General features: G+C 35.1%; 1 protein-coding gene across 3 annotated transcripts in view; it reads right to left on the bottom strand.

The window, feature by feature from the left end:
- The window catches only part of DTNBP1 (dystrobrevin binding protein 1), a 71,404-nt gene that overhangs the window by 36,481 nt on the left and 10,868 nt on the right, over positions 1-24,055 (bottom strand). For all 3 annotated transcript variants that reach the window (XM_054191123.1, XM_054191124.1, XM_054191126.1), the window contains exons 5-7: positions 23,337-23,469; positions 16,034-16,166; positions 3,281-3,303 (exon numbers count right to left, since the gene is read on the bottom strand). In XM_054191123.1, coding sequence (XP_054047098.1) covers positions 3,281-3,303; positions 16,034-16,166; positions 23,337-23,469 — 289 coding nt within the window. The remainder of the gene's footprint in view (positions 1-3,280; positions 3,304-16,033; positions 16,167-23,336; positions 23,470-24,055) is intronic.

Here is a 24,055-nt window from a genome sequence, read left to right as displayed (position 1 = left end):
AGGGAAGCAAAGTTTTGAAGCAGATCTGAGACCTGTGAAGCTTCCCACCTGCCTTGTGAGCCAGACCTGAATTCTCGTGGTCAGTGTCAATATAAAATTGATATTTTTTCCTGTATTTGTTGTGAAATTGATGGATGCCATCACTAAATTCAAGTTTCCACTGCTGTGCTATTTTGACCCTCAGACTATACCATTCAGCTTCTTAATTCCAGTAAAACTTACTTTATATCCCGAGCAAGGCACGAGAACTCAGCACTGGTGAACGTGAGAGTTCATTTGGACACTAAAAAACTTGCATACAATCCTCTTTTTACTCCCTTTGGCAAACATGTTTAAGGAATGATTTTGTGGTACCTCAATTTCTGCAGATTCAGACAGAATGAATTTATATATTTATTAAACACATTTTTATGCAACACATTTACCATCCTTAATCTGTAAGCCAATACTTTTTAGCATATGGTATTCAAATTCATAAATAACAAGTTACTATTATGAAATGGTTTCATCTGCACATTGAAAGATGCAAGAGTATATAAAGGTATTTCAAACTGTTCTTCTTTCCTAGCCCCAAACGCTGCGTATTTTATGAACTCATTTCACTCTGGACAGTTATACAAGGATGAATCACTTGTGGAGGTAGTCTATACTTGCAATATAAAAATGTAAAGAATCGTCTACCCAACTACTTAACATATTTCAGATGGAACCAATCTTTCTTGAATATAGCAAACCAGAGCCATAAGCAAGATAAGATCTTATCGTAAAAACTTTACATAATGATACTAATACTGCCTTACCTTAACCTTAAAAGGTATTAGGTAATATACCTCTAGAAGTACTTGCTTTTTAGATGACTGTGTTACAGTAGTAACTTAGACATGCTTCCTGCTCTTGCTGCTGCCTTTTACTTCTGTGACAGAATTTCTATGGCCATCTACTGAGTTATTTCAGCATGTTTCATCAACCAAAAGTAAATCTAATGACAGATCATTTTCTGCACAAATCTAGTAAGCCTTGGAAACAGCTTCAAACAGAAAAATGCAAGAAGGAGCCACGAGTTAGACTGGGCAAAGCTACTGTAGAACTGAAACATCTGTCACTACGTAACCATGAATACTTCATGACCAGGAAGCTCTTACTCTCCGTGTTCCTAATCAGCTGATGAAATATATGCTAGATACTCAGAAATTGGCTGAAGGTCCAAAAGGCTGGCAAAAGACTGACTGAAGCCAATCTAATGATCACCTTTATTTCACAATCTCGGTGAACAACAAAAATTCTGAGTAGCATCAGATCTGAGAAAGAACAACTTAGTAAGCAAGAAGCCATAAAAAACATTTCCTCCAAGTATATGTTTCTAATCATCCATGCACCTGCTTTTTAGAAGTTTAACTTTAATTTCCAGGGAAAGTGTCACGCAAGACAGTGAAAGTTGTTGCAAAGTCAAAATATGGTATCTATCATTTATTTTAAAGCATGCTGTTGTCATCTTGCAGAAAGAATTTAGACTTGCTTGATATGACTGTTCTTGAAAGTTTGTTAGCTATTACTCCTCTCTCTTCTGTCAGGTACAAGCTTGTCCATGAGTTCATTGTACAAAAAAACACAGAAATTAGACTGACTGATGTTTAATACCTGTTTTTAAAGAGCTGTCACGCTGTGCTTTTCCAGCCTTCCATAGCTTCTGCCAATTCTTTTGATTATTGTAGAAAAAATTTGGACATTTTTGAACCAACTGATCAACGGACCTCGAGTATCCTCTAACCCGGCCTTTCCTTGTTCCAGCACAAGACTTTACTCCTTTCCCATTGACATTGGCTGCATTAGCCACAGACTGCAGTTGAACTTTTCAGTGAAGAAACATACAAAGACTTTGGCTTTTTTCTTGGCATCTGTTTGCAATTTTCGCTCTTTACAGTAAACTAAAAACCTCTTGGCCACCAAGACAAGCCTTGTCTACCCAAGACAAGCCTTTCATAACTAGTATTAGAAATCTGTATGCCTCTGTATCCATTATAGAGCCAGTTACTTAGTTTGGTATAAATTTCAAGGTCAACACACAGCTAACAACACCCTCCTCTTCCATGAAAGTTATTGTCTTTGTAAAATACTTATTCCCAAATAAAGTTACAATCTCTGTTGGAAAAACAAGAAGCCAAGAGAAATAACTTTGGAAACCATCCTCCTGGCTTCCAGAAACTCACTGAAAATGCCTAATAAATACGAACAAAAAACCCCAGGATTCGTTATTCTCACAAGGATCAGATACTATCAAGTAGCTGCTTTCTTGGGAACGGAATGAGCTTAGTGTTATCTTTGGCTTTATATTGAGCTAGTCTGTGTTGAAAGCTGTCAAATCCATCAAAAAAGGGGCTGTTATGGTAAGCTACAGATAAAGTGACATTTTATATAATCTGTGTTGCTTGTCTGTTGATGTTAGCTTTATTATTTTCCCTTTTTAGCATTATGTAAAGATGAGATAGTAATGATCTGAAAAGGCAAAAACGAATGCAGCTGATAAAAATTTCCATCCCTTCTTTCAATTTCAAGAGACAATTAATTGACATAAGTCAATGTACTTGACTTCATTCTCATAAATAAAGCCTAGTCACAAACCCACAGTCACACCTTATTCAAAGCAAAAGATAATAGCAATTGTCAAGCCGATCAAACATTAACATTAGTAGGTAGAGTAAGCCTGAATTTAAGATTTACCGAATATGGTAATGTGTTCCATCTATGCACCACAGACAAAGCAATAACACATGACAGAGTTTCTAGCCATTGCATATTATTTAGAACAGATATTTGTATGTATCCTTGTGTACATCCAACAAGTTGAGCTGCAAAAATTGCATTCGTCTGACGTAACATAATACTGTGAAAATTTCCTAGAAATAGCTAGACAAAAGTCTAACAAGTAACAGCCTGCAACACATGTCAAAAACACATTCATGTTAGAAAAGACATCAACGAGTTGAAGACAAAGCCCTTAACTTCTAAAATTGAACACCAAGGGAAAGGCTTGAGTTAGATACAGAATCTCCGAAACCTAGCTAAGACAACAGAACCATCTGTGTTCTTCCCACACTTATGACTCTCCCAAAGAAACCAGTAGCAAGAACAGGTAAACTGAAAAATAAACCGCCTGCTGGGTCAACATAAAATTAACATTATCAAATGTAGAACTGGAACAGTTCCTTACTAGTTTTACTTAATAGAAGAATTACTGTAACTATTGCAAATGTTCAAGTAGAAAATTAAAAATAGAATTTACCTTTGAAGGTCTCAAGTTCCTTCCTGTTGGGAGAAACGCAGAATTAAAAAAAAATAATTAGTAGAAATACTACATCTGGAACTACAGATGTTTTACATGGTTTAAGACTCATTAAAAGATAAAAACAAAGAACTTGATTAGCACTGTATATAAGGATAATATTACTACATGTGTTTATCTAAAGCAGACGCTATTAACCTGCTTAGAAATTAGGCTACCACTAATTTCTAAACATGTACATTTATACAAATATTGCATATTTATATCTAGCCACGTAACTTCTAGATACACTGTTGCAAAAATAAACAAGACTTCTTAAGGCTTTAGGTAATAAAACATTCATTGCTTAGCAGAATTTTGCCAATTTATAGCACAGTGAATAACAATTAGCGTTCCATTTTCATTAATGCTATACGAAATCCTTTTGGCAACAGTGAAGGAAAAAAATTTGACAATATCACTCACTCAGTTACAACACACTTCAAATGCAACAGAGGCATATAGTGATGTTCTTCAGAGGAGTGGATTTTAAAGTACAGAAAGTGACAGATAACCCACAATACTCACATACCAGAAAGCTAAGAAATGAAGCCAACAGCAATAGTATATTTTTTCCTTCATACCAGGACAACTTCCACTTTTAGTAATCATGCAAGTGAATGCAAATGCTATAAAACCAAGAAATACTTTCTCTGTTTTCAAGAAATTGCAAAATGCTCCATTTGCCATCGCTACAGAGTAGTGAATTGTCATTAATCTAGAGGCTAAAGAATAAAAGTAATAGTTCAGATAAGGCAGAATGCTGGCCTTTTCCTTACAAAATCCTCATTTATAACCAAAAAAATCTTTTCAGTTTGTGGCTTGCAACTGCTTAGTTAGGTTCTGAATTTTGAAAGCAAAAGTGATTATAAGAAAAATAAATTAAAAAGACTGAACCAACAGTTGTCCAAGATAAATTATTCTATTCACTGTCCATAGATTAAAGCATGCTTCAGTTATCACTGTCATCTACCATACACCCTGTTTCACAATACATATGCTATACCATAACTCCTTCTCCTCCCTAACAGATGATGTAATTCAGCATTTATTCTTGCATCAGGAACAGACAAAACCGTTTCGAGCCTGAAACAATTTATTTTCTAAGCAGGACAAAATATTCTAAAAGAGAGAGAATACAATTACCTCCACATTTTCAGTGAACATCCCACTTTCATCACCAAATGTCAGATACAGGTTTTTGAAAGAATGGGTGCTTTACCAGGAAATAAGCTATAGTGTGATCTACAGTACAGAAGCCTATTAGCTGTTACTTCCTGTGAGTATCTATTTCCCTTCCTGCTTCTCCTCTATCCCTTTCCCAAGCTAGCTTCTCCCTCTTCTACCAGAGGAAAAAAAGCTACTTCACAACACCTATGATTTACAAGTTCATACCCTAATAAATTTTTTTCTACCCTGTGTACTCTAAATATAATTGCAAAACTCTTAAACACTCTCACAAGTTGCACTCCTTATTTTTTAATAATGGCAGACTAGTTGAGAAAACAACAATCACAGGAAATGCTTGTTTTGCACAGACTGAAACAAAACCATACTGAGGAAACATCTTGTGAAAGTAAGAGGAAAGAAACTATGCTGCTTGCACCTAAAATCAAGAGGTCTTATGCCACTTGTGTCCAAAGGGGAAGACGGAACAATTACTGTCATAGTGTTCAAACAGATTAGCAAACAAGATGGTAATACAGTAACCAACTGACAGCGATATTCAGTGCCACCTAAAACCCCAAAATTTCCACTTTCAAAATCCACCAATATTTTTAGGGTTGATGGAGTAAGATGGTGACACTATATCCACATATATAATTACCATTCATTAAGAAAGTTGGAAATTAATATTTGGCAAAACTTTTTTTTTTTTAAGAACACATACCTCTGAAAAATTTAACACATCTTTATTAGCATACAGTAAAAATACAGATTTGGAATCTAAGGATCTGCATTTCCTAGTATCCTCATACAAATTCAAATCCAAAGACTGATGATTCTTTGTATTTTAGACAACATGAATGAATCAATCGCATGTTGTGGTTTCTCACAACACTCTTAATAAAACATACATTTAGAAACATGTGTTAAAAAACATGCTAATTGAAAATACGCTGTGCATCAGCAACATGGAAGATTTTTTTTTTGTTTAATCAATTTATCCAAATAAAAACTTGAAGTTTTTAAATTTTAATCCTAAATTTGTTCATCATCAGCTTTGGTAAGAACCAGACAGTAAACTTAAAGCGGAAAGGAGACTATGACTTGTAAAGACACATGAAAAACAGATAGCTTGAGATTATATCTGTACATTTTCTAGACGTGTAATTACAAAGTTCTAGACAAACATACAGAAAAAAAAGTTATTACAAAGTATTACATTTTTCCTCCCCTTTGTAAGTAAATAATTATTTTTGCATTTACTGATAAACTGAAAGGAAGAAGATACCTCCGACGTCTTTGCTACGAATCTGGAAAAAAACATTATCTGCATAAGTAAATACATTGAACCTACGTATTTGGAACACAGACACTTCATAACAGAAAAAGCAGTTAGCTTGAGTAATTAAAACAAAAAAGATTAAACTGAGAGCAGTTTTCCATAACAGTTATCTTCAAAACAAGGTTAAAAGGCAAGCAGGAGGAAAGACTTACATTGGAAGTAGGCCTGTATGAGTAGCCAGAACTGCTGCCTTTTATTATTATAGATCTTGCCATATTAAATTACCAGCTTTGATGCTATATATTACATTTCTGTATTTGTTTTTCTTTTACTGTAAATTGTTCATTCTTGGAGATCATTTTTCACATTAGGTTTATACAAAAGCCACAGCAGCAGAGCTCTGCCTTTGATGGATAGCTTACTAACAACATCATACTAGAAGACAAAACTGCAGTACAATGAATTATCTCAGCAGAAGAGTTCTGTCAACTGCTTCAGCTCGAGCGTGTATTACCCTATACATGCTTTCCGCTAGAAAAGGCTAGCCTTCCCCTCCCCCCCATTTGTCTAACTCATTTAAGGCAATTGAAAGCTTTCCACAGAAAACTGCTCCTGGATTTTACAGAATTTTCATCCAAAGAAATTCATGCACTTCACAGATGGATGAGATAATCCTTTCCATTATTATTAGAAAGAAAACATACACGTGCCTTGCCCCTAGCCTCACTACACATGAAGGCTCTTGAAGCCCAGTGTGAGCTGCTCAGCATTTATCCAGGATTAAAGAAACTCCCTTGCCAAGTCTAACCACTAATCAATACAATGTACTATTTGGCATCTGACTATACGCTCTTTTGCCTTAGCTACTAAATTTTAGGTTAGTGCCAACAAGTCTGGCTAGTTACACAAATAAGAATATTCTTTACTTTTTTTACAGTTAACAATAAGCTTTCAGAAGAAAGTACTTAATTAATAATTGTATTATAATATAACATAAATACCTGCTCTCAGTGAAAGATTAAGTTTAGTACCACTGGGTATGAAAAAAAAAAAAAGGATAAAATAACAGGCTAAAGGCTAAAATACGCGGACTATAAAGGCACAGAGGCACCTTAAAAGTAATCTTGTTCTGTGTGCAGTGCAATTTATGAAGCCCAGCTTCTTTCCTGAGAAGCAAGAGGCTGTACAGGCTCCATCTACACTGGAGTTAGGCCCATGAAAACTGTCTGGCCACACATATAGGCAATAATTTTCATCTCTTCCTTTCCAGTTGCTTATTTTCATAAAATAGATGGGGGGCTTACTCTGTGAAATTCTATACCCCTCAAATTCAGATGAAAATGACTAACACGATAGCAGCTAGTAAAGGGCAACAATTGTCAGCGAAACCCCAATTGTATAAGCCTAGTTGCTTACTTCAAGATAATACTTAAGTCAGGACAAAGATGATATTCAGGTATATTTTAACGCCGCCATAAGAGAGACACTAATCAGATTCTCAGCCCCTTCTGAGCACGATGGACATAGGTAAATCTGACTACAAACCCCTTCATGCACCATGCCTAAACAGGCACAGACGATAATGTCTCCTCATGGTTCCAAATAACTTAAGGAAATGAAATCAAAGCATTGTTAATGCAAGAGACGCTATTGAGAACTTCTCTGAAATATCTCATCGAAAAAGACCTGAGCCACAGGTATAGAGGAAAAGGATATATACAGACATCAAAAATCACAGTACTCTATTTTAGTCTGACATATACCTGTTATACAATTTTTTTATTTGCAAGAAGTACAATGAATTCTGAAGTGAGTTAAAACTGTAGTGCCTTGAAGCTATGTTGAGACAGAATGTGTCTTTTGAATTATTTTAAGTTACCTGGAATGTTCTGATGATCATGTTGTCTCAACTTCTTCATTTACAGAAAAGTTGAGCTTCAGGGTTTGTGGTGGGAAAATACAATTCTGGAGACAAAAGGCGAAACAAACTGTCTACAGTATGTAACTAGTCCCACAGAGTAACTGACACGACCAGAACGTACACAAATAGTTAGAAGGCAAATACAAATTCCCAAATACCTTCCCATTCCGCACTTGTAACTGTTGAATTAACCCTGCTTTAGTCACTGGGCAGAAGAGGTGGACATTAGGAAGAATATTATATTGGTTATCATTGATAAACAAAAATAAATCCAGAAAGAGAAATATGGGAGGAGAAGGAGTCAAAACCATCCCACTTTGAGTTACTGAAATCAATGGGAATTTAGTTTGTTCAACAAAAGACAGACAAAGTTCTCAGGTTCTACTGTATCTTGCAAAGGGCTGTAACACTAAGATCAATTTTCTGAATGTAACAAAACACCAGGGAATTCAGTTAAATACCTAGAGACCACAGAAACACCACATTCTTTACAATGATGCCAGCAGACAGAACTGACAGTTCTGTACTTTGTCTTCAAGGAAAGAGTAGGCAGATAAGAAAATAACAAAGTAATAAATGAATGTCAGGAATGATTTTATAACACTATCTCAGAAAGTAACAGCCAATAAATTCAAACTACTAGATCCATGCATAAACAAAAGACAAACTCAAGACAGCATATGGATGGTAAGAATTAAGGACTAAATTTGAAAGACTGTTTATGAATGTTCAGCTGTAAGTACTATTTATAAACAAAAAATTAACATTTAAAGAAAGTATAGCTGCTTATGTGCAGTTTAATTTAAAAATATTTCTGGCACCTAATAAAGTCCAAAACAAAACCTGAGATATATTGCATTTCACCTGTTATGTCTGGTACAGTTGAGTTTTCCAAATGATACCAAAAAAGTTTCCTTCCATAGCCTGATTCAAGCTTTAGTAAGCTAAAAAGCCATGAGAGGGGCTTTCCTCTGGATTTCATTGGAAGTAAAAGCCAAAAACCCGAGAACTCAAAACTTACATCACTTGCATGGTCCACAGAAATAACTGAAGTACTTTTTTGTGTACTTAGGATTAGCATTTATGACAATGACACAAAAATGTTCTCCCTCACCCAGATTCCTTGGGCACTCTTTTCAGATCACTTAGGCCAACTACTACTTTGAAATATCTTTAAGACTGAACTAATGAAAAGCCTTTAAGTAATGAAAAAAAAAAAAAAATCAATAAAAACTAAAACTACTACTAAAATACTGTTGGAATTAAGGAGCAGGCAAGGTTTTCCATTTACCTGAAGAAACACTGAAGACAGGTCAGGATTCTTCATCACGAAATGTGAAATTTTATCCAGTAAAAGAGAACAAAGAACCAAGGAATTTAAATAATGTTGCAACAGAGATTTTTTTGCATCCATACTCAAATGCAGCTACAAAAATAACTGAAGTCGTTCTGTGTCTTCCAGCAAAACTTCTACATCAACTTCATTCCAGAAGATGGAACGGGTCAAAGCAACATTTTCTAACAGAAACTGCAAACATTAACGCTACCCTAATATACTTAGCAGTTTCAGGGTACAGTGAAAGAATTTCTCTCTGGATGCTTCAAAAAAAGAAACAAAAGTTTATCTTGATGAAGAACATAGGTGGTCTCAGGTGCTATCATAGCCGTAAAAATGAGGGAGATGTCATTAAAAACAGAAGAAAACGGTAGAAGTGAAATCATTAAAAGCAATTATGTTTTGTCCTCTGCTGAGAGACTGGTACAGGCCATTTAGCATCGGTACCATTCCAAACTGAAATCTCAAATGCGGAATAAATTCTTAGCTCCCTCTAAAAACTTATGCCTTCAGATGCAAGATTTTTACGCTTCCATCCTGTTGCTATTCAAAAAAAGCCAATCGTTTTTAAATTTAAATTTTTTTGAACTTTTATCTTGGCATGCAATGTCATCAGTTCACTAAAAGATACATGTATCAGAACAGTTTATTTTCATCATACAACCAAAAGTTTAGGAATCAAAGTTTAAAGCTGAAATTTGAGAGAAGACATTTAAGAGAAGTTACAAACAACTACAAGCTACAAAGAAATTTGAGAAGCTACAACAAAATTTAAGAGAGGCTGAAGTTTAAGAGAAGGTACAAGCAGCTCCACCATTAAAAGTCACCTCCACCATCAACTCCACCATCTTTAGTCTTTCCTAGAAAGAAAAAGGGTTCCTGCAAACCTGTTTCTGGTAAACAGCCACACAACAAAATCCAGACCTCCTTTTAACTTGTCCATCAATTTCCCCGTAAGCGTTAAAAGCAAAACAATTACAGTATTCAAAAACTGGCCAAACTTTATTCACTAAGTGACATATTATATGCCACAAGTCCACAAAAACAAAGAAGTAAAAAAAGCCTATAACCCCATATACACTCTTTACCTAAAATGTTGAATGTGGTTCCGCACAGCATGAATGAAATTGCGGCAGACAGAAATTACAATTTGTACCACTACAGGCATCCTCAACACATCACTTCGACACAGGAATGTAAAACCTCCCTTACAGAGGTGTTGTTAATAAATGCATTTAATACCTTTTTTTTCAACAATTTTTAAACAAATGGGTTTGGGATTAAGTAAAAAGGAATAATTAAAGATCTCAGGAAAATTATTCAAAGAGAGTGAAGACAGAGAGAATTTATGAGTAGCCACAGTACCCTGGCCAAAAGCAGAGGAATGGATTTTAGCATGGTAGTGACAAACACCTAAGCCCTGTTCTGCCACTAGCCACAATGAATGAATGAATTTGATAAATCATGCAGTTTTGAGGTTAGGGAGAGTAGAAAATTATGATTAAGGCAGTCCCAAACCACCTGTTTATTATTTGTACAATAAATCTGGACAAAGAATGGCTGGCACTAACAGACTGACAGGATTTGCCCAGTAACCAACACTACATAAAGGTAGAGAAAAGTTATGCAGGACTGACATAATGTTTAACAGTATGTAGAAAACATTAGTAAAAGGTGCTGTAAGATGCAGAGGATCCAACACAAACATTCAGTCTTTAATCACAGGTCACAAAAGCCAACAAAGAAAAAATCTTCTATATGCCTATTCAAAAGAAAGCAAAACTATAAGGAGAAGGTACGCAATGGATCTCTTTATAACAATGTCATTATCTCTCTGCCTCAAGCAAAAACCACCACAAAAGAAGGGCAAAATTAAATCAACTTAAAAGTGACAGAAATTATACTGCATATTCACACTTTGCAAATCATAAAAAAACTGCCAAAACCCCTCCAATCCTTTGATCTGCTACGTATTCAGTCTTGCCCAATGTTTTCAAATACTTGGAGCACTGACAGGAATAAAATTCACTAGTAATGAAGCAGCATGCTCCTTTGGGTTTGATGCATGCAAAATACTGTACTGCAAGTGTTCTTGCAAACAAAGGGAAGTTCAGAGCCCTAAAATTACACAAAAGGAAGCACAATTATCAAGGGAACTTTTCCAAAGCTTGTGCAAGCCCCGTTTTTCAGGATCAATAGGAATTCTCATTCCATGTGTCTGTCCAAAGAAATGCAATAACTGATGGCCATAAAATTAATTCCAGCCAGTTAACACTATGAAAACACTTGCTACTGATTGTGCTGTATGCAAACCCACGAACAGCAGGATGGAAAAGATCTTTGCAACGCGAACTCTGCTTTGAGCACAGAAACTTATAGTCAGACAATTAACGCCTAACGAAAACTCAAAGCCAGTCATCCACTGCACGTCTACTATGAAAGCTGGTCTAAAGATAATAAAAGTTCTGCATCCATGCTTGCAAAAATCACTGTTTATGTAACCAGGTACACAGAGGTATAGAAGCTGAAAATCTATACCATCAGAAGACAGATCAAGAAGAATATGGCACGAAACCTTACTTTGATCAAATTTTTGATGAGAATTATTAAACATGCAGCTAGAGACTTAGAAATAGTTCACAGTACGTTTAATGTTGGAAAGAAAAAATATATTTCCTTGAAACATTTGCAACAATGATACAGTTTTTACATATAAAAAAATAATTGGATAAGTTACATGTAAAGCTAAAAAGGGTTATGAAGATACAATTTAAATTTATCACTGCCAGATGGGAGGGAGTCCTCATTAATGATGATGTACTGTACGGTGTACTGTTCTGGCTTATAACCTGGGGAACCTATGGGATCTAAACAAGATCTACAGACATAGAAGTCTTCTTTTGGGCAAAAAGATTTTGTATAGCAGTGTATTACCCATTCCATCTTCTCTCTTTTGACCTTGGTAAAAAAAATAATGAATTTAGGTTAAACAAGATCACAAAACATGGCAGCTTTTTACAGTGATACTGCAGGAGTTAAAGAAAACATAACAAAAAAATAATACTACAAAATATTTTTGTATGTTAGTGAGTAAATAACCATTAACTGGCCCAAGTTAGAAGGAACTTTTTCAAAAAGCAGACTAGTTTGCATTGTCTACAGTAGCTTTTGGGATTTACTTTTTGAATGTTTCTGTTGGTTAAGCCTACCTTAAGCCAATGTATCTAACTGCAACAATCCTTACTGTCCATTATGTTCCGAAAGAAGTTAGAAAGAGGGATAAAACCAATACAGAAGAAATAAACTTAACAGTGGTGCCTGATTAAGACATTTTCTCACATACACATTTCTAATCTACACAATGCAATTGCCATAAAATTGTATACCTTTCTGAATGAGAAAGTGAATCAAACATCCTTCCTCTCCTCTACAAGCATAAAACCACCATCATGGCATGGCAATGCACTAATAAGAATTATGACAATTTGTCCAACTCCTCATCTACTGCACTAATTACCAAAGCATGGGGTTACACATTATTTGACAACAAATAAACCTTTAAAATACAGAAATTAGGAATAAATATATATTTTAAGAACATATTTTCATGTAAAGCACTTCTTTAAATATGACCAGAAAGGAAAAAAATTAGTCCCACTGAGGTTTGCAATACTACTAGATATTCATCTGTTGAAGTATACCCCAGCATCAGGGTATACTTCAGACTCAGGATTTTAGATTTCTTCATTCATTTTCCTTCTACGTCTGCTCTCAAAACAGACAAGTACTGTAAAACAGGAAAGGATTCTTAAACAAGACATCCTAAAAAAGTAAAATTCAGATGAGTATGTTTAAAGTCAAATGACACAGAGTAAAATGTATTCACTCGCTTCCAGTGACAAGTATCTCCAAAGTATTCCTACAAAATGTTGCAGTTGGGCATCTCCTTTTAAATGATAAAATAACCAGGAGTTTCTATTTTTCAAGAAATGGTGACCTGTCTGAAATGTATACAAATGGTAGTAAGAGCTTCATAGGAAGTAAGCTTCAGGACAGAAACATTTTATCTTAAGCCATAAGCCTGCGATTCGATGCACATAAAAATTGGCACCAAAGTGAGCTTCTGCCAGTGCTTCCTAAAGGACACAGTGCACTGCCTTGGGAGTGCAAGAACTGCCATAGGAGACTGGAGGGACACAAGGAGTTTTCTGCAATCAGAAACAGTACATCAGTAGGAGGATGAAGGGAAGGGAAGAAGAATCGTGCTTGATTGAGAAAAGGACAGGAAACAAAACGGCATGATTTAATGCTAACATAGTCTTGCTGCAATTGTTTGCATCTAACTAGAGAAAAGAAGAGTGGAATCTAGTCTCCATACAACAGTACTGGTACCTGATCAACAGATTTAAAAACAAAAAAATATAATATTAAAAATCCAGAGATAAGCGCACAGAAAAACATTCAATCCTCAAACACCAGGCTTTGAAATATACTGTGGAAAACACCTTGTATTGATGAATCTACTTTGAAACTAGTACTCAACACAATGACAAAGGGAAAAAAAATGATCCGTTTGAACTGAAATAGTCGCTGTCTTTAATAGAAGACCTATTTCTGAAAATCAGTTCCCATAGTTACCATAAGCTGCATTTCAAAGGTTTAATGTTGACCTAAAGCACTTTCTTCTAAATCTTTCACACAGGAAGATTTTTCAAAAGACTTGAAATATGGGAGCTTCTATCTAGCCTAAGCTCTACAGTGACTTTATAACAAAATTACTTTTTGTTACACGCTTAAAATAACCACTGTTTCTACAGTTCGTGTTCATCTCAGTTTTCATCCCTATATAGTCAAAACACAGGAAATACTTTTTTTTTTTTAAACACAAAATCACTCACTCCGTGAAAATAAACTTGGTGTTAAAGAAAGAGCATAGACTCCTGAACCCCCACTTGATACTTTCAGTAGCTAGTATCACAGTAAAAACCCCAAACACTAAAGAGAGGAAGACAGAATATGAGTTCCAAACATACATAACAAATCACACTCACATTAAGTTAACTGGCTGTTCATTCTTCAAGTATCTACGTTGGCAAGTGTCCTAGTAATGAGCTAGTGGTTAATTTCTTACCTAAATAAATACAGTGGTAATGAGCAAACAGAAATTACCTGCATTTTTCCTGTTTTGTCTAGATCTGACCAAATGTAATCAGCTTATAATTACGTTAAGTAGTTTGCTTAGTATTCTATTTATAGAACTGATTAGATGCTGCTAAGCAGAGTAGGCAACAGTTTAACACCTTATTTTGGTGTTGAAAGCAGAGGCTAGGGGAGGGAGAGAGGATGGCAGAGAGAACAACACAAAACTTCAGAAAGATTACTGTATTTTAGGGGTTAATTTGTTGCTTTATGCACATTTTAAATATGTGTGTTATCTGGTTAAATAGCAGAAATTTAGAATTTTGAAATTATTACTATTAAATATTTAATTACTTAAATAGGTCTGAACAAGTGAATAATGAGCCATACTGATTACTGTTGACCCTTCCTAAAGAGAGAGAAAATGGTGTTACCCTGGCTTGGGAAAGAGAGAATCTCCAGGCTGCAGGAAAATGACAAAACCACTGCTGAGGCTCTGGCCTGAGGTTAAGCTAACTGAACAGGATGAGAAAAAACCAAAGGACATGACACGAGAAACTGCTGGATGTGACAGATAATAGAATAAGAAGCTGACAAAAGCTACAGAGAGCACCATGAGGGATGGTTGGATTTCACAGATGGTTAAAGGGAAGTTAGAAACAGTCAAACTTCACAGAGAATTGAAGAGGGACCTTTAAGGTATCGTGGACCTTCTGGGAGGCAGAACTTGCAATGCCAGCAGTACTTCTGTAACTGTAACACCACAGAAGGTCAAGATTCCCTAGCTAATGGTATCAGAAATACCAAAATGAGTAGCAAAACCAGGACCAATACGGAAAAAGTAATTAGGGGTGGACTGGTTACTTGAGAGGAGACTGGAATTAAAAAAAAAAAAAAAGAGAGCTACAAGGATGGCAAAAGGAGGGTCAAGAAAGAAGAAAACAGCTAAGCTATGCAAAATGTGACCAGTGCTGGCTGGTGCAGTCCTGCCCTTGATCACCACATCCTAATAGGACTGTAAACCAAACCAGTCATTCTGAGTCAAACTTGCTTCCGCGATCAAGAGAAGCGAGGAGGGTGCCAGGGTGCTTCCCCTGGCTAACAGGAGGACACCTGGTTGGACAGATCAAGTAAATTGGTCATCCCCATGTCAGCGCCGGCTCCAGGTCTGTCAGCATCTGCATCTACCCACCGCTCCCTAACACAGGCTGCCAGAGACTGTCTTTGACAAATTGCTTTAATTTAACTCCTCATTTCGTCATTTATATAATGGACTTCATACTGCTCTTCTTACCTCCTTCAGTAAGGTTATTTTTGACACTGTCAGTAAAAAAATAAAGTCAGCATTTTAAGTTACTTAAGCTCTTAATATTTATCTCTTGCTACTTTATCTTTTAGGTAAACATGCACCTCAAGAGTTGGAGGTTCTGACTTTTCACACATACTGCTACAAGTTGAACTTTGATTCCAAGTAGTAATGCTCTGTTTTTGCAAGTAAGAGAATGGCAGGGGATTAATACCTTTCATACAGAGTGAAAGGTACTCATAGTATAGGACAGAACTGAAAGATAGAGGAAAATACAGTTCCTAACTTTACAAGTACATGGTGAAAAAAAAAAAAAAAAAAAAAATCGAAAAAACAGGGAAAGGGATGAAAAGAAACAACTATTAGCGCTTATTAACACTAGCATTTAGTCCACTTGTTTATAGACAATAATAAGTACAACTTCATCTTAACAAAAACGTAGTGATAATTTTCCAAAGACACACACTCTTTGTTCATAAAAGGGATTCTATTATATACAGGAAAAAAATAATCACAGAAGGCTTATATTTTATGCTTATATTTATAGCAATTGTTTTATTTACCTTTTTGTTTTCTTGTAGTTTTCCAGCTGTAATGTCTGCATACATTTGTATCTTTCCAACTCACACTGTTCACATAGGTCCTCAAGACACAATAGATGATTCTCCATTTCCTCAAAGTTTGCCTCTAGCTGGGCTATAAGAAATACTTATATAAATATCAAATTGTATCAATAGATGGACAACCCACCTGAACAGAAACAGGAATTCATAAAGGAACATAATTAACATGGTAATAATTACATATATATAAACAGCTCAGAAAGATAAACTAATCTCAGTTCATATCGCATTGCAAAGAGTGACAGCAGAGCCATCTTAAGGGAAATCTATCCGAGGTTCCCTTTGCAGTAAGATGCTGAACCACTTTATTTTCCCCAGCGTCTTGGTCTCACAGGCTTGTGGTCTATACTTCAGGAAGAGACGCATCCAGAATTCATAATTTAATTTTGCTTCTTGGGCACGCTGTCAATTTAGCCCTTCCTGCCTGGTACCAATCTAAGGAATAAAGCTGTGCTGACCAAAACCAGTACTAATGTAAATTATTCAAATTAAGCAAAAATAAAGCATACTGGCAGAATTTTAACTTTTAAATATGATAATATAGAAGAATACAGACTTTGAAAGTTTACTCTGAAGACAGACTGCTTACTGACAGGCAAATCTCTAGATTTACCTTATTTTATATACCCATGCACTTAAAAACATGCAAAACCTCTTAAGTTTCCTATTTAACTATAATTGCTCAGAGACTTAAAAGAGATCATGTCTATGAAATGCCCTGAAAAACCTGATCTTATCTCATAGCTCACCCTGTTTTGAGTAGAAATTTGGACTAGAGAATTCCTGAGGTCCCTTCTGACCTGAATTATCTCGTGTGAATCTTGTATCAAAGGACCACGCTCCCTGCGGGTAGTTAATGCTGAACTCCATGTCTCTCCTCAGGATGCCAAAGTAGAAAAACTGTTTTCCCAAACTCTAACCAGCTAGTCACTCTGGTATGGAGCTGTGTGAATCCAGAACTATTATTCACCCTTTTGCCAGGACTTCTCCTATAGCAGAAGGAGTGTAAATTGTAGGAGGAAGGATAAATCACATTTTAGCAACCAACGAACAGAAGGGAGTTTGCAGTTCAGAGACAGAAACACTAATCTGTTGCAGTGTATGAACTTGATTGTTGATGCAAAGAACTACACAGACGATGGAATGAAATAGCAGAAAAACTAAAGCAACTATGAGTTTTGGCAAATGGCTGTGTTTCACCTTTGCCTGTAACAGACAGATGCAATCTTCATAAAGCAAGACAAGAGCTATTAAGTTCAAGGTAGAAAAAAGTGATTTAAAGTTAATTAACTCAAAAGAAGAAAACAGCAAGTTGAAGGCATCAGTCAAAATCTTCAATTCTGGTTTGGGCATTCTACCTCAAGCCTTTTTGGAAATTTTGTGGAGTACACAAAATTTCAACTTTCTTAGCCATTACTCAATTAGAAATTGCTATCCTAGTGGTCACCCTAGAAAAGCAAAAGTCAAGACCTTGTAAACAAATTTCCTAGCATGCATATTCGTATGTTCTGCTCCTATTCTTAGTAATATTTTTTTAGTCCCTAACAAGTAAGGTACTGCTCCACAATAATCAGAAAGGGAAACATGAATAATATAATCAAAAAAGATTTCCTTAAATTATTTATCTGTTCACAGATCACTTGGGGGGGGGGAGGGAAAGCAGGTGACAATTAATGTGTACCACATAGTCTACTTTCTCTCACAAAATCCAGACATATTCAAAGGGCAATATCATGACTACAGTTACAACTGGTGGTCCCTTTTTGCTTAAAAAATGGACTTTTCTGAGTGCATTAAAATCCAAATGTCTGTATTATGCTAACTTGCTTTTCAGAATGATTGCTCACTTATTAATTTCCAAAATTCACAAACACAGCAGGGCACAAGATAATTTACTAAGGTACCTATCAACAACCACGTTTTTTTCCACTTAAAAACCTCACCACCTGCTTTGCTGTACTTACTATTGAAATAATATTAAAAGACAACAACAAAGAGCAGGAAAATAAAGAGGATGAAGAAAATGAATTCTAGAGGGCAGCTGATTCCTAGCACTAGCATTTGAGCAGCCTCTAGTGGGAACTGCAGAAAACACTGTGCTCCTGAAGACAGGAATGAATACTTAAGATGTCTCCAGAAGACAACAATCCCACCTTACTGCAACTGAGGTTTCAGAATTTTTCTTTCTGAAGTGAAAGAAAACTTAGTTGCCTTTCACAAAAAAAGCTGAAGACTAGCTCCATAGCAATAGCATCAGCTATGGCTTGAACTAATATCTCTTCTACCCAAATGAGAATATGTGCATAAAAAGCAAGTTCCGAACAAAGCTGCATATTTATTCAATAAATGAAAAAAGCCACCAAAATTAAAACTTTGAAACTTAAGCGATAATGCTCGGAACAGCTCTTACCTATATTCACAGATAAATAAGCTCATACTTTTAAAAAGGTATTTAGCAAAAATATGAAATCTATAAATTAATTTCCAGTTTATAGTTCACAGTGGCACCTAGAATGAATCTGCCCCGGAGAGCCAGCTAATGTAGTAAGGAATACCTGCAAGATTACTACTTCTTTTTCAGCTCAACCACCATTTCGCTCTGAAACAGCATTGCTATGAAGGAGAAAAACATCTCCTTTTATTATTTTTAAGGAGGCTGGAAAAAATCCATTGACCTTTACATTAAGAATTTTCCTGTATAGTTACATGCCACACTTGGTAGAAATATTATTTATTAGACAGCTGAAAAAATAACTTGTTATTCTGGTGATATCATTCCAATAGTATTAGTTTGGCCTTTACTTCTCACACTATCACAGGTATAACAACACTATTACAAGCTTTACTTCTTAGTTTTAATTTTTTTAAAGTATGCTAATGTCTGATCAGATGACATCAGATTGAATTTTCTTCTGCCAGTGTACACTGTTTTGCAGCTACTCAGGTACTGAAGTATTTATCTAGAACTCAAGAATCACAAAAAACAGTTTTGTTCCTGAAAACACTTTCTTTCTAAACTTTAGCTAATTTAAATTTACCACATAAAATTTCTTTTAATTGAAAGCTATGTAACCTGTAGTTCTGCAGTAGTACAAAAATTGTTAGAAAAGCTAAATAACGGCTGTATATCAGAAAATATTACAGTTTTCAATTTTTCCTACTTTAAATGCAGCCTTCCTGCACTGTCCCAGCCACCAAAACAACAGGAGGCACCAAGGAGTATGACAGAATTTTTTTTACAGTGTTCATTCATTTTCGAACTAAAAGCAAAAAAGGCAGAAAACATAAAGGATGGAAACAATTAGATCAAAGAAATTCTCTCTACTTCTAGGTCAAACAGGGACACAGATTACTAAACTTAAAATAAAATGAGCATTGAAAGATATATACAAGAAAAGATCAATTTAGCTGCAATACTTGAAAAAAATTCTTTACATAATTACAGTTCTACTAGCTCTCAATTTTGATTTGTTTTTAAAGAAAAGATCTTAAATCCAGTTAGTATCATGCCATTCACAAGAAGCCGAAGTAGCTTCTTTGCTGAAACTACATAGCAAGTATACTAGGATATTTTTCCTTCTGCATTCAAGCCACAGATATTTCCAAGTTTACAACATGAAACTATATGCCTTATATATACATACACACACCTCTGCCTTATACAACAACCCTCTCCCACTGAAGCATTCTGCCCTGGAGCCTACAAAAGAATAAAACTTCACGTTGAACATAGGTATCATTACACTGTATTATTCAAACTCCCTGGTTTTACATACATCTGCCCAATATTTTTCCTGATTTTCTCAGAAAACAATAAATGCTGTTTCATCTCAAACAATGAAACTTGCAAAAGCAAGAAAAGTATCAGTAGTTTTTAAACAACCTGTCAACCAATTAAAAAAAGTTTTAATTAATAATAAATATTATTTTCTTTAAACATTTTCCCAACTGCAACTCATTACTGATTTATAGTAAAAGTTTTTATAGTTCTTTTAACTTTAAAAATATTTTTAAAACAAAAAAGAAACCACTGAAACCTAGAGTCTTCTAATTGAATGTGCGTTGTAGATTTCTGCATTATAAAACATTTATCCAGCTCTTTTTCAAGAGCTATTAATTGCTAGATGCTAACAAAAAAGAAACTGTTATTTAAGTAACCAAAGCCTTCTTTTTTTTTCCTCTTCTTTCATGCAAAATACTTGTTCTTCTCTGAACAAACTGCACTGAATTTTGCAAAGCTAGAAAATGGCAACTTTTCATACTTGATACACACTCTGAAAATAAAGCATGCCCTTCTGCTCAAGATACAAACAAGGATGCCTCCCCTAAGCAGTGCAAAAAGTTTCTGTTTCCCTAATGGATTTACACACTCATCTTACCCATACTTGGAAAAAAATACTTATTAAAGGTAAGGAAGCAATGGCTTTTATCTCTGTGAATATATACCCAGCCGTATTTTCTTCCCAGCCTCACAGTCTAAATATTTTCACCCTATATTAGATCTGTCACCTATGTTCATGACCAGCCTTTCTGAAACCAATATCAAGCTGATGCTTAACATTTGACATAAAAAAAATAAATCAAAAAATGGAAAATTGGATTTGGATCAAGGTTTATGTGCATTGATTTGCTGAAATCAAAACAGATATTCGAGCAAAATGCCCCTGCTCAACCATGACACATATTTCATATGAAGACAAGTATGTTAGATATCCGCAAGCAGATATTTTCTACAACATCTAAAATAAAAATTGGCTTAAGTGATGATTCAGATTCTGGACATTGAAAGGGCAATAACTGTCCCTTTCACTTTTACATGAGAGTAATTTTTTTCTTCAAAGTTTTCAACAGCAGCTACAAGACATTGAGTAATACAATTAATTTATCAAATGAAGTCACAGACTTTTCACTTGAAGTGAGAGATGACTGATAATGTGAGTACCTAAGTTAAAGGACTTTATAAAAAGTGGAAATGAAAATGTCTTGTAGTACACAGTAAAACCTGAAGAATCTGTACATGACTCATACGAATTTTAAGTAGGTCACTAAAAAGGCTCATTTCCATTATCTAAAGTTTCTTTTATCAAAAGCAGCCAGGGTTCCCTATCTTCTTTCAAAATGAAAGCATTAATAAATTTATTAGAAGCATATCATGTCACAACACAGAAGTATTACTTTTCTGAAGTGATGAAGATTAGCCAAATTACATCTCAATGCACAACCCAGGACACAGCAGTTTATAATTCTATATTCACATTTATTTATTTTTTTTACAGAATGTTTCACTTGTATTTAAAATTCACTGCCACAGCATTAGTCATCTCTTGGAAATGTGAATACAGTTTACATTTATGAAAAGCAGAAAGTTCAGAGTTATAAAAACCAAAAACAGTGAGGAGAATATCACAGCAAATTTCTGGTAAAACACTTCCATAAGTGTAGATATTGAATTTGGTATAAATTATACCTTTATCTTCAAATAGACTCTACAAAACTTATCAGAAAAAAAAACAATTCCAAAAAACTCACAGTGGTTAGGAGGAATTAATAAACATCTCTAGGTAAATTACTTGAAATCTGACACATGAGGTTCAAATTTCACAACCTTAGCCAAAATTCATTAGCTTCCCCGGGTACACTGCATAATGCTTCCTTAAATCCTGCTTCTCCAGTATCAAAAACATTTTAAGGACTTCTCCAAGTAATTCTACAATCAGGGTGAGATTAATTCTGGTTCATAAAACTGTAAAATCAGGAATGGGAAGGTAAGCCCAATTCATCAGGATTTATAGCATTTGCAGTTATGAGCTATAAAGACAATCCCATTAGGTTTTCATTACATTGTTTATCTTTGGTCTACCAGTGGACTGCATCACTTTGTGCACGATGATATTAAAAATCAGTATTTAAATAAATCATTATTTGAATTGACATTTCCTTAGAAAATAACTGAGCTTTTCGAAAAGCCAACATTAAATGGTTACCACACATGATAAAGCCTTACTAAACCAGGCGGTATAAGAAAATTGTAATAAAAAATGAAATATGTTCCTCGGTTCAGAAAGAAATAGCAAAGTTATCACCAGCCTACCTAGGAACAAAAGCTGATTTGTGCATATCCACTGACCATAGAAGAATGTAAAATTATTCCTTGAACACAGAAAAGAACCCTCCTTTTCTTCACATCAGATGCCAGCACACAAATCCACCCCACAAAAAAACAGGAGCTGCAATTACATGAAGAATTTCTGCATGCTTCCCAGCTGGTCTAAGAATAGCACAAGCAGAGTCCCTGGGGAACTTAGCTACTAAAACCCATGCACAGACAGCAGTTTTTCAAAACTTTAATTTGATGCAACTTGAATAGATTTTCACGGAGGTAAGAGGCCTACTGTTGACAGAAAAGCTTGCTACTTGTCAAATACTGTATCCCCACTTCAAGGCTAAGTAACACCAGAGCTTTTCAAAGACTAAGAGGCCAGAACATTTTCCCTAATTTCATTTTCAACAGTTTCAACAGATCAACTGCTTTGTATGAGAGGTTTCCGGAAGTAGTCCACTAAAGCATTAATCTATCCATATCTTCATCTTTTAAATTAAATCAACAGGTTAACATTTGGTAAAGTTATAAAAATCGGAAGCCGTCTAACCAACAAGAGGTACTTGGTAACCTTAATATGTAGCATTGCTAGTTTCACCTACAAAAACGCTGGGAATCACTTCAGAATATCCTACTTAAACTATGGAAGCCAGGTTTGGAACCAACAATTACTCTTAACAAAAAGTTTCTGCCTTGAAAGTGTCCCAAGCCAAGTAAAGTCATGTGTTCCGTCCTGTCCCCCCCACCCCCTGCCAAATGATGATTTAAAACAAATTATTACATAAAATGACATAGACTCAATCAGAGAGAAGCAACTACATACATGAGTATTCACAGTACTCAGAAATTTAAAAAGACTTCAAGAATAACAGCTTTCAACTGTTCACACCAAGATACACAATTGTCACAATATCTTTTTTTTTTCCAAATAATGACACATACAACATTTTAACTACTGGGAGAGCAATCACTACTAATTTTGCTCTCTTACAAAACCAGTTTGTTTAAAACTACTGTTTTACAATAGAAAGGATGTGTTTGGGAAGCAAAATTAAATTTTATAATTGCGAAGTTCACAACAGCCGAACTTCAGTCTAATCATCTGTACTGACTTGAATGTTTGTTATGTCAATAAAATCTTACCTAGGCTTGCCGTGAGGCATTCCAGATCTGCTAAAAACCCAGGTATTTGTTGAAGCTGATCCTGTAGTTCCACCAGACTGTTCCTTTTCTTCTCCCAATGTGCAGAAAGCATCACAACTTCACTATCCACCAGCTGAAACAAACAGGTTCTTTACTGTATTTGCAAATTTATGTACCTATTTATGAGCATCTTGACTGATTTTTTAGACTTAATGCATCTGCAAGCATGAGGTCAGCATAGCAAGCCCATAGCACTGCCACTTGCGCATTTCAAGTAAATATACGTGTTTGAGAAAGCCCCTGTAGTATGAAATATTTATATTGAAATGCATGAAATGATGAAAACAAGATAAAAAGTAATTTCTTGATACAGTAATCAATGCAGGAAATATGTTATTTACAGTTAAAAAATCCATAAAATACATCTGAAATTTTGACAGCAGCGTTGCACTAGTATACACAATAACAACATTGCAGTGCTGCAGTGTTAGGCTTATTTAGATCAATAACAGTTTAATGTTGCTTGTCATACCAACTTAATCTTAACAACAAAACTGAAAACTGTGCACATTCAAAATACTCTAGAAAATGAAATAAAAGGAATGACATTTTAAAAGAAGTTGCCTTTATAACAATCCTGCTCTTCTGCTCTTGTGATAAGCTTAACTGCATTAGTTTCAAGTCTTTAAGAACACACTTCTACATTAGTCAATTTTTGT

The sequence above is a fragment of the Rissa tridactyla genome, chromosome 2 (assembly GCF_028500815.1).
Source record: "Rissa tridactyla isolate bRisTri1 chromosome 2, bRisTri1.patW.cur.20221130, whole genome shotgun sequence".
NCBI lineage: Eukaryota > Metazoa > Chordata > Aves > Charadriiformes > Laridae > Rissa > Rissa tridactyla.
The sequence above is the reverse complement of the archived record's forward strand: the minus strand, read 5'-3'. Positions and strand labels throughout refer to the sequence as shown.